General features: G+C 33.6%; 1 protein-coding gene and 4 non-coding genes across 5 annotated transcripts; 4 read left to right on the forward strand and 1 right to left on the reverse strand.

The window, feature by feature from the left end:
* The first annotated feature begins 2,356 nt into the window (after positions 1 to 2,356).
* K08B5.7 lies at positions 2,357 to 2,581 on the forward strand. The gene has a single exon (NR_072889.1). It is a non-coding gene; the product is annotated as an Unclassified non-coding RNA K08B5.7 (non-coding RNA).
* A 1,265-nt stretch (positions 2,582 to 3,846) lies between these two features.
* K08B5.1 (G-protein coupled receptors family 1 profile domain-containing protein) lies at positions 3,847 to 7,988 on the forward strand. The gene is made up of 9 exons (NM_078282.6): positions 3,847 to 4,088; positions 4,656 to 4,754; positions 4,798 to 4,940; positions 5,588 to 5,659; positions 6,251 to 6,358; positions 6,407 to 6,487; positions 6,701 to 6,748; positions 6,812 to 6,910; positions 7,483 to 7,988. The coding sequence occupies exons 1-9, from the start codon at positions 3,857 to 3,859 to the stop codon at positions 7,720 to 7,722; spliced, it is 1,122 nt and encodes a 373-aa protein (NP_510683.2). The 5' UTR covers positions 3,847 to 3,856; the 3' UTR covers positions 7,723 to 7,988.
* Positions 4,352 to 4,446, reverse strand: K08B5.4. Its single transcript, NR_072890.1, has one exon. It is a non-coding gene; the product is annotated as an Unclassified non-coding RNA K08B5.4 (non-coding RNA).
* On the forward strand, positions 4,355 to 4,426 carry K08B5.t2. Its single transcript has one exon. It is a non-coding gene; the product is annotated as a tRNA-Glu (tRNA).
* A 2,154-nt stretch (positions 7,989 to 10,142) lies between the features above and the next one.
* K08B5.8 lies at positions 10,143 to 10,241 on the forward strand. The gene has a single exon (NR_102250.1). It is a non-coding gene; the product is annotated as an Unclassified non-coding RNA K08B5.8 (non-coding RNA).
* The last annotated feature ends 300 nt before the right edge of the window (positions 10,242 to 10,541 follow it).

Consider the following 10,541-nt stretch of genomic DNA (forward strand, 5'->3'; position numbering starts at 1 on the left):
AGTAGATATAAAAGGTGGTGTAGTCAATTTTTTTTATTACTTTATGAGACTCGAAATTGTCTGAAAACACCGATTTTTCATAATGAAACTTTTTGAAAATACGCCTCGAAAAAAAGTTATGGCAGCTCAAAAAACGACCTAAAACTAATAAGAATTTGAAATTTGGCCGACTTGTATGTCGCAGCGGTTTGAAACTAATTTTTTGAAATCGCTTTTTAATTTTAAATATACAAGTTAATTATCTTGACAAGTAGGTCAAATTTCAAATTTTAACTAATTTTATGTAATTTTTTGAGCCGCCATAACTATTTTTTTGAGAAGTTTTCGAGAAATTTCATTATGAAATTAGGTGTTTTGAGAAAATTTCAAGTCTAATAAAGTAGTAAAAAATTCGGCGTTAAAAACCTTTCAAATATATACCGCAAAAATTATTTCCAATGACATTTGCATTTATTCCTATACAAAACGACATCAAAATACAATGTTCAGGTGGAATTTTAAAATATCGTTCCAAAGCTCAAACAGTCGGTCACGGTGAATCTTGGAAAATGTTGAACGATTTGGGGTAAAGCTCATGAAAAAAAGTAACTGTAATTTATTTTTGAAAAAGTACCTAAAAGAAATAAATCCACTGAAAAGACTCTTTCGGAGCAAAACTTCTATTCTCACAATGAACAGTTTTGGAATTGAGCTCAAAAATCTGACAGAAGAATATAGATTTCTTCTATTGATATGGCTGCAATACTATTTTTCGATGGTCTTCCCGCTTGCAATACTAATAGGGAGTGCAAGACTATTAGGGAGTGCAATACTAATTTTCAGAACATTTTCTGACTTTGAGCTTACTAGTTTTTTCCTGAAAAAAACGCGAATCATATGTAAAAATTCAGAAAATTTGATTTTCATATAAGTTCAAAAACTTCAATCTCGTAGAAATGATGTGAAAACTGTTGGAAAATAGGCAAAAAATGTTGTTGAAATCCTGAAATTAGCGAGACGGGTTTGCAATACAAAAAAGTTAACGCAAGACTATTAGAGAGTGCAAGACTAATAGGGAGTGCAATACTAATTTTCGGAAGGTCTCCGAGGGGCAATACTAAAAGGGAGTGCAAGTCTAATAGGGAGGCCATATTAATAGAAGATAATCGGTATGTTTTCTAGTGCCTAATTACGTAAAAATTAAGGATACACTTCAAAAGACCCGAATTTAAACTCTCGAATCGTTAGCAACAAGTAACTGTTTCAGAGAATTGATGGAAAAGTGAAACGGTGTCGGGGGGCGAGGTTGTCTGAAAGTGAAAACGATTTGGTCACTCACCTTGAAAGACAGATAAAGCAGATAAGAGACGAATTACTCAGCGAATGGATAATTTCAAAGTCAGATGTTATCTCATTTCCTTCATATATTTTACCCCTTTTCTTTGGCAATGAACTGTGAGTGTGTACTTGTTGTAATACTAAAACTGTAACGTAGCGGGAAAAATTCAAATGTTGAGATGTGAATGAAGAAATACAAAACAAAAATGCGAGCAAAATTTATGTGATATTTTTTAGGATGTATTTTTTTAATTGAAAAGGCAGACGTAATACCTAAAATTATTTACTCATTGGGGAATTATTATTTTTTTACGGCTGCCATTTTAGCCCTATAGGATTTGTAATCAAAAAATATAATGCCTTTTTCGTTATTTTTCCTTATTCCTATGAGAAATTAGTCATATTCCACAGTATATTTTGTTGCTTGTAGCTTTACTCTGCCCTCTGAGCAGCCGACATCAGTTGAGGTCTGCGATATTCCACTCATACTCCACTCGTCTCCTGTCATCTAAATCTCTGTAGAATGACATGACAGTACTACAGTACTGAATAGAGGGATAATGTGCACCTATTTCGCACCAACTAACCAAAACTTCCCCCCTATCCCCCTGACCATAATCCTTCCCGCCATCACAACTACTGGAACTAGTGTTCATCTTATGTTTCTTGGATTGGCTGGTCGTGTGTCTCTACATCCTTCAAAGTCATAATTGCTACAGTAACCAGTTAAGTGAGTCGAGAAACTGAGAGAAAAAAAGATGGGCGTACAAACGGCTACTATAAAACGTGCCAAACGATCACTTTCCTTATTTTTTGACAGCTGGTGATTGATAGTCTGTTGGAAAACATTGGTTTTTCATGTTTCTTTAATGTTAAAATTTAATATCGGGGAAAATCTTGGGAAATCAGGAAATTGGGAAACAAAATCCAAATCTGTTATTTTCCCTTTTGCACTTTTCGTTATTTTTTTCTGATAAGATCTCTCCGCTATCAGAATCCATAGTAGTGATGCCCATGATAGTATGCTGCTGGCCACCAGGCGGCAAGATCTATCACTTTTCCTATCCCCTCGGACGGATGGATGTCAGCTTCATCTCCTTTTGCTTCTCCTTCTCCACTCTTCCTTCTTCTACAGCAAAAGCCATTCATATCAGTCACTCACTTCTGGAGAGACAGACACTTAGACCAGTTCTTTCCTTCGTGTCTCTACATCTCTCAGGCTCTAGCCCATTGATCGCCGGTTTTGTATTCTTGCTGTGTTTACTGTTAGATGGGCTTAGGAGCTATATTTTAATTTTTAACATTCCGTATGGCTTCGTTTTGTGTAAGCGCATTCAGTCTTCATTAAATTTGACAATTGGCATATAATGCGAAATGTCATGACAAATCTCTCATGGAAAAATTATCGTTCTGAAAATTTTTTTCAATTACATATTTTTACTTTATTTCTTTGATGAAAGGCTGGTATGTTATAAGTGCCTACCTACCGCCTATCATCTGCATATTGTCGTGAACTTCGGTGCTCGGTATTAGGTGCGTGTAGATTCAAAATTTTCCCATTTTCTTATTACAATCAGTTTTTTTAAATTCTAATAAAGATATGTAGGCAGGTAGGTATGTGTTTTTGCTAAGAGTTTCACGGGTATTTTCTTATATTTTGAATTGTCTACTGCTTATTAAAACAACAGAGTTTTCTTCTAATTTTTACCATTTATCAACATCAGTGGTTTGAAGAGTTGGAAACTTTAAAAAAATTCAAACCCCGCCCCTACATTCGTCTAAAATTTTATGTAGTTTTTGGAAGAACCCTTTACTAAATTTTGTACTTTTATTTTATAAATTTACAGTTTCAGTAAATTTTTAATGAGACGTTATAATTTTTTTGTCATATTTTTGTTGTAATAAGGCTAATAATGTGCATTATTTGAGCTCCCATTTATTACAATACACTTTTCAATAATGCACACTTCAGTATCTACTAAAATTCTACTGAAACGACATGAAAGATTCGAAAATTGTTTGGAACTAAAGTTCACCTCTCTTCACCCGCCATCCCATTTTTCTTCTCATTTTTCATTTTCAAATCACCAAGACACAATCATACGCACGATTCTCACAAAACGTAAATTCCCCATTATCGGTCAACCTTTCTTTTCTGATATCAGAAGGAAACGAAAAACAGATTTCAAATGGTTTCTCTCCTTGCATTTGCTTCCTTCATCATTAAAGTTGCATGTAAAAAAATATTTTTGGTTTTACTAGTTGCTAGTAACTTTTTTGAACCTTTTATAAGACCATCTATTTTTATCACAATTAATTCCAAATCCGTCTCGATGTCAATGTCGAAAAAAACCCTTAAAAAGAGATAAGAGAAAAAGATTGACTAAGCCATGATATATCCTTTATCAGCTGATTATCCCCCTCCTTCGTTATCATGATCGCAATCATTGGAACTCGTTTCGTCTTTCTTGGTGTCAACAAAACATTCAATTATGTTGATTTTATGCTTTACTCAATCTTTTAAAATCAGGAAAACGTTATGGACAAGAAGTACATGAACTGCACACGATGTGAACTTTGTGGAACTGCAGACGTCATTTATGGGTCCACATTTATGGAGTATTCGATTCTTCTCCGGTTACTGACCGCTCCCTTGGCAACAATGGGAATGGGCTTGCTATCAGCGACAATTGTCAAAACAAAAGGGATTCATATCAATACGAAAGTGATTTTATTGGTTTTGTGTATTTCTGCAATTATTTGTAATACAGGTATGTTTGCAATTTTTAGTTTACGGAAAACCAAAATCATGAAAGGGGTTTTCTTTAAAAATAAAATAAAATTTGAAAAAAAATTTGTTCCTATAATACTTCTAAATTTAAATGATGTTCTTACTTTACTGTTCTTTGAAACTACACTAAATTGTTTTATATTGTCAAGTTACCTGACGACGAACATGATGACTCATGATTAGTTTCTTAATTTATTTTTCACTGCTACTGATTTATATTTGCCAATCTTCGAACATTTTCTCGTCTCCGTTGTGGTCTAGTGGTTAGGATTTATGGCTCTCACCCATAAGGCCGGGGTTCGATTCCCCGCAACGGAATAACTTTTTTGAATATTTTTTCATGATTGTTTCATTATTGCAGAAAACTTATTACAAAAAAGTAAAACATGTTCATTTTTTATGTCTTCCAAATAGTTAGTCAGAGAAGTACAAAAATTGAATGAGACTGGAAAATTAAGTAAAATGGTATTCAAAAAATTGAAATCAGTACGAGCTTATTTAAGAATGCTCACTTCTTTTTTTTTTGAATTTAACTTTTGATATTCAGGTATAACCGTGGATTGTCTGTATAAATTTTTCATATCCAATGTCATGCCGGATTATATGCAATGTGATTTTCAAGTATTCAGTCCACAATATGGATTAGGTAAGCATCAGTGAAAAATCACATCATTTCAAGTTCGTTTCAGTGATCAGACACATTGAAATGCTTGGGGCAATGTGTCTATCTACATCCTCCGTAGCACTGGCTGTTGAACGAACAGTGGCTACGATTTTTTATCGCAATTACTCTCCAAAACCTACACTCGGATCAATTCTCGTCGTTGTCCAGGTATCAAATTAAAACGAAAACATACGAGAAAAGAAACAGAGGCCGAGTGAGAGATAGAGACGATGATGATGGTTTTTTGAACATCACGTTCCCTTAAATTCTCTCCTATTTTATTTCCCTTTTCCCTTTATATCCCGTCGGCGGTCAGCCATCTCTGATCACTACATTCTAAGAATAGAAGTGGGATCTGCGAGATGAACGAGAAAGAAGTGATAAAGGAAGAAAAATGTTTTACTGATAATATAGTATTTGAAAAAAAACAGAACAATAGTTTTGAAAACGGGAGATGGACAAAAAATGGCAAAATTTTGAAATATTCTCATAAGCTCACTAATATACACAAAATGAAAATTCGTGCTCAAATTTTTCTTACACAACCCTTGAACACAGCTAATTGCGCATAATGCAGCCACATTGCAATCTAGAAAAAAGTACAATCACTTTTTTGGCAATGTGTGCATTGTGCTTCCAAATTGATTTGGATGGTTCTTGATAGATACAATTTAATACTCACTTAATAACACAATTTAACAGTGAAGTATTCATCTGTGCCAAAAATTTAAAGATTAATCTTCAACCATATCATAGGAACAACAAAATGTAGATAGAAAATATTTGCATACATTTCAAATTAATTCTCGTTTCAGGTACTGGTCAGCTCCATCCCATTCTGGAACATCAGACTGCCCAAACAAATGTACCCATATTCACCGCCAGAGGTAAGAATTGAAAAACCTGAAATAAGCAGTTTTTTTGAAGATTTTTTTTTCTTGAACGGTTTTCAAGTTTAATTTATCCATAGAATAACAACTTTGCTAAAGTATCCACAAAGTATTGCTTGTCTGGGAAACTACAAAAAGCGGAAGTACGGTAAGCGCGTTCAGAGCGCTGTTTACATTTCAAAAACAAAATTTTGCGGAAGATTGATATTGTTTCTAAAGCTATAAAATATAGTTAAGAATCACACAATATTCATAAATCTGTTATAAAAAATTAACTTTAATTCATAATTGTCTTGCCCACAAAATGACTATCTAAAAAACAGTGTTACATACAATATTAATAACAGGAACACAATAATTTAGGGCTTCCATGTTGGAGCCGCGATCGGAAATCTTTATAGCGATGCGCGGAACCCAAAAAGTGTCGGACGCAAAGCCAAGTTTGCACCGACTAGTGCGATACCCTATCAAACTTAGCTGCGCACCCGACACTTTTTGGGTTTTGCCATGAAGATATCGAATCGCGGCGTTTTTGGCGCCAACATAGAAACCCTACAATAATTTTAAAAAAAGTGTTTTAAATTTAAGCTCCATGACTACCAACTCTACTATTTCATATCAATGTGGCTCACTCTTCTAAACGTTCTTGCATTCTTCATTTTTACAATTCTATGGATTATCAACTATTATCGTCAGGTAATAATAACGATTTATCTGTCTGACCACACCCTTTCATTTTTCTAGAAAATCATCGGGAACAGTCATCTTCAAGTCGCCCTGGACAGATACAACCTGCATGAAAACATGTCAATGACTCGTCTCATGGTATGAAACAACTTATCCTGTCACTTTTCTGTGGGGAACACCTTTCATTTTTGATCTTTATCTCGGCGTCGGATACAATGCGTATCCATTTCCAAAAACCACGCCATTGGATTCTGAAAAAAAAAACATATTATTCTTTATGTCATCGGGATAACATTAAGATTGATAACCCCGCCGCTAAGTGACAAAAAAAGCTAATGGGTCAATGTTCAGGCGCCCGTCATCATCGTTATCTGCCTAATGGTGTTCTTGGCTGAATCGGTGAGTCATTGTTTGACAGAGACATTTGACAAGTTACATAATATTAGTATTAATATTTTTCAGATTCTTTTGCTCGCAACACCGGAGTACAATGAGGACACTGTAGTGACACATCAAGTATTAAACGAAGTTATAGAGTATTCCTTCTATCCAGAGCTACAGGTATGCTTTTGAAAGGACTTACAAGAGTGCGACCTAGGTAGGCCTAGGACCTAGGTTTTTCCGCTTTATGTGCCCTAGGTCGATTTCTCGTTACCCATAAGTGTTCAAAACAATTGAAACTCAATTTTGAGTTAATCGCTATACGGGTTTGTCGGCAATTTTGGAAATTGCCGAAATTTCCAATTGCCAGACATTTTCTGCAATTTTCAAACCTAATTATATTTTGGAAACTGGAAAAATGTTACCATATTTTTTACTATTCGGTTAGTCATTTTCTAATAGAAAACGTTCAATCCTTCAAATATTAAAACATTTGAGCTTGAAAAATGAAAATTGCTCATTAAAATGCATGTTTAGGCTCTTTAATCTTAAAAAAGTATCAAAATTATATTTCCGGCAATTCTGATATCCGACAATCGGCAATTCCGGCAGGTGCCGGTTTTTAAAATTTTCGGCAATTGCCGGTTTTGTGAATTTTCGACCAGTAACTTTGGCGCCAAAATCGCCGAAAATTTGACTGCCGAGTTTTTTCCCACTTAAAAACACTTTATTTTAATATCCAATATTTGCAGCTCACCATCATCCCTTTGCTCTTTATTGCTCTTGTGCTCGTGCTCATCACCCTCTCATCAAAACTTCGAGAAAATTTCCTCTTGGTTTCAAATCTTTCCATCTGCTTCCCAGTCAAAATCCACACCACGGACTCAAGGTCATCTAGTGAATCTTCAAGCTCTGATGGCTCAACAGGCAGAATTCATTGGAATAGTAAAATTGATAGTCTTTCAATAACTCCTCAAGTCTCCAAATATTAAAGTATGCATGTGTCTTGTCCCCTCGTTAATTGTGATCTTTCTGTGGTTGAACATACAGTACCTCGTAGAATTTCTTCCGCACAATCTCTTTTCTTCTCAAACGAAAAAGTCATTTGAAGTAGCGAAATTGGAATTTTTAGGTGAAATACCCTGAAAGATTTCTTGTATGTATTACTAACTTACCGTACTCTTATCATTGTCGGTTTCATTTTGCAACACACCATTTTCTGTCGATCTCAATGGCCCAATAAACAGTTTCATTAAAATGAGAACTTGATTTATGTCTAAAATTTTTGTTTTAGGAGAAATTTTAAAAAAATCTATTTATACTTTCAGGAGTGTTTTGCAGAGAAAAACAAATGAAAAGCGCTGGTTTACTGTCGAGAACCGACACTCGGAAATTATTTTAAGATGGAGTAGCGCCAGTGGGGATTTTTCCATTTTAGATTTTTTATATTTTCCGGTCGGAGTTTTGGCACATTGCCAAAATTTTGAAAAATATGAGCTTCTGAGGAAATCCAAAGCAATGGCGCATGTTCCGACCCCTACAATGTTTTAATAAAAATAATTAAAGCAAAATTACAGTATAAAAAATGTGGAAAAAAAAACAATTTTTTGGTCAACTTCCAAAATTATGAGTGGCAAAAACTGAGTAATTGTCACTCTTTCATAGTAAATAAAAAATTTCAAAAAAGGGTTGAAAAGTTTTATTATGATGTTTGCTTAATTTGGGGCCAAATGAACCTTGTTGATTTTTTTATGTCTAAAAATGTAAGTAAAACTATCATTTTCCAGGAACTAAACAGATGAAACTTTTGATTTTTTTTTAACTTACCAAATTTTATTTTTCAATACATGTGTATTTTTTAACTAAATAGTGCTCTATGTGCATTTATTTTTAACCAAATATTTCACTCTCATTTAATGTGTTCTCACGTGATGTTTCCCCAAAGATTTCAATTAGTCCGAATAATCTCTAGGTAACATGAGCCAATACCACATTACACCTAGTCATTATGCTCCGAACTTTTCCCTGGTCACCAGGTAACTACAGAGTATACTACTTTTAAAATTTTATATTTTTCCTAGAGACATCCCTCTTAACCCTTTTAAAAGATAAATTCCGCATGCCTTTTTTTGTGGCTAATTTATTTTGAAAGCAAGGAAGCAAATCTGTCTCTCATTTTTGGAGGAAAAATTGTGGGATTGCCCTTACTTATTTGTTAATCGAATTATAGTAAAAAAAGAGATCGAAAGAGTAGAAAGGGCATTTAGTTGGAAGAGAATTGAAAATTGTTCTTTGAAAATCAAAACTAAAAATAGTAAATTTCCATTTGTTTTTGATTTTCGAAAGTGTGGGAGATAATAATCAGTTAGTGACTTTCCCAACATATTGAATCAAATACTTTTGGTATTACAATTTTTTCATTACAATGGCTTTTGTTATGTTATTCTAAAATAATTTTCAAATTAAAAAATGAATTTAGAGAAAAACAAACATTTGAACGTAAATATGCCAAAATTACCCGGAAAAACAATCTAAAATTCCAATATTTAGCTGTTCTATTTTGAATATTTTATATTCTCCCACTTTCCGGCAGTAGTTTTTATAATAAATTTTAAAACAAAACCCAGTTATCTGTAGTAATCCGCATTGTAGTATGATAAGCACATGTATTTGAAAATTTAAATTTAAATACTGAGCTCATCAATATTTCAGTGATGTTAATTTATAAAAAATAATGCACATTTTTTTATAACACCAAATTATAAGAACTTCTAAGAAATGGTTGAAAAAATGGTTCTACCCAACATTTTGCCTCTTTGCTGAATTGTTGAGTAGAAATAATTAAGTCTGTTGATATATTTTTGTCAATATATTGTGCTGCTCTGTATATAGTTCAAAATAATTCAATTAAACTTTACGTGTTATCGAATTTTTTTTCGCTTTATTAAACTAAAAATTATATACTTCTCAAAAAAAATTATGACGGTTCAAAAAATCGCCTAAAATTTGATAAAATTTGAATATTGACCGACGTGTCATTGTCGCAGCGACTGAAAACAGTTTTTTTGAAATCACTGTCAAATTTTGGGTGTACATGTCAATTATCTTGCGTTTTCAACTTCATTTATGCATTTTAAATTTGATAGACGGCGAGATTTGGTGAAAAAATTATAAAATTAAAAGAAAAAGTTAGTTTTATAAACAAACTTTAAAAGTTAGTTATATTTTCAACTGCCTAGACATTATTTTGAAACATTTATTTTAGAAAAATGAATATGCTCCCTACTTGCCATTAGTAAACTGCAATACCCCGAATGTCCCGCCCTCCCCACACAAACCACAGCGGTGCGCGGAACCCGCGAGTTGTCGGCGGCCTTCAAACACCTACTCCTTCTTTGATTCGTGTTCTTTGATGTGATTTGACTATATCCATTAATATTAAAAAATGAATAATGTCGCCATCCTATAGAAATAATGTTCCATGTCAACCTCTTTCACGGTTGCCATAGTTAATTTTTTTCTTTGGGATTTTGCGAAAGTGATTCGTTGCGGTCACTCAGTATCATGATTTAGCCATATTTAGGAACGAATAATTCTGACCAAATAGCCCGTACAAAATTACTACAACGTATAATCCCAACAAGATCATACTTTTTCTTTTCACTATTCTCTTTTTTATTCATGATTCACGCGGACGGACACGAGACAGATTGTGAGAATGCGTACTCTTAAATGCACATCTTTTGAAAATTTCATTATGTGAACTCCTTATTGTGCCAGATAACATTTCCGAACAAAAAAAGTTAGTAGG

The sequence above is a fragment of the Caenorhabditis elegans genome, chromosome X, assembly GCF_000002985.6.
Source record: "Caenorhabditis elegans chromosome X".
NCBI classification, from domain to species: domain Eukaryota; kingdom Metazoa; phylum Nematoda; class Chromadorea; order Rhabditida; family Rhabditidae; genus Caenorhabditis; species Caenorhabditis elegans.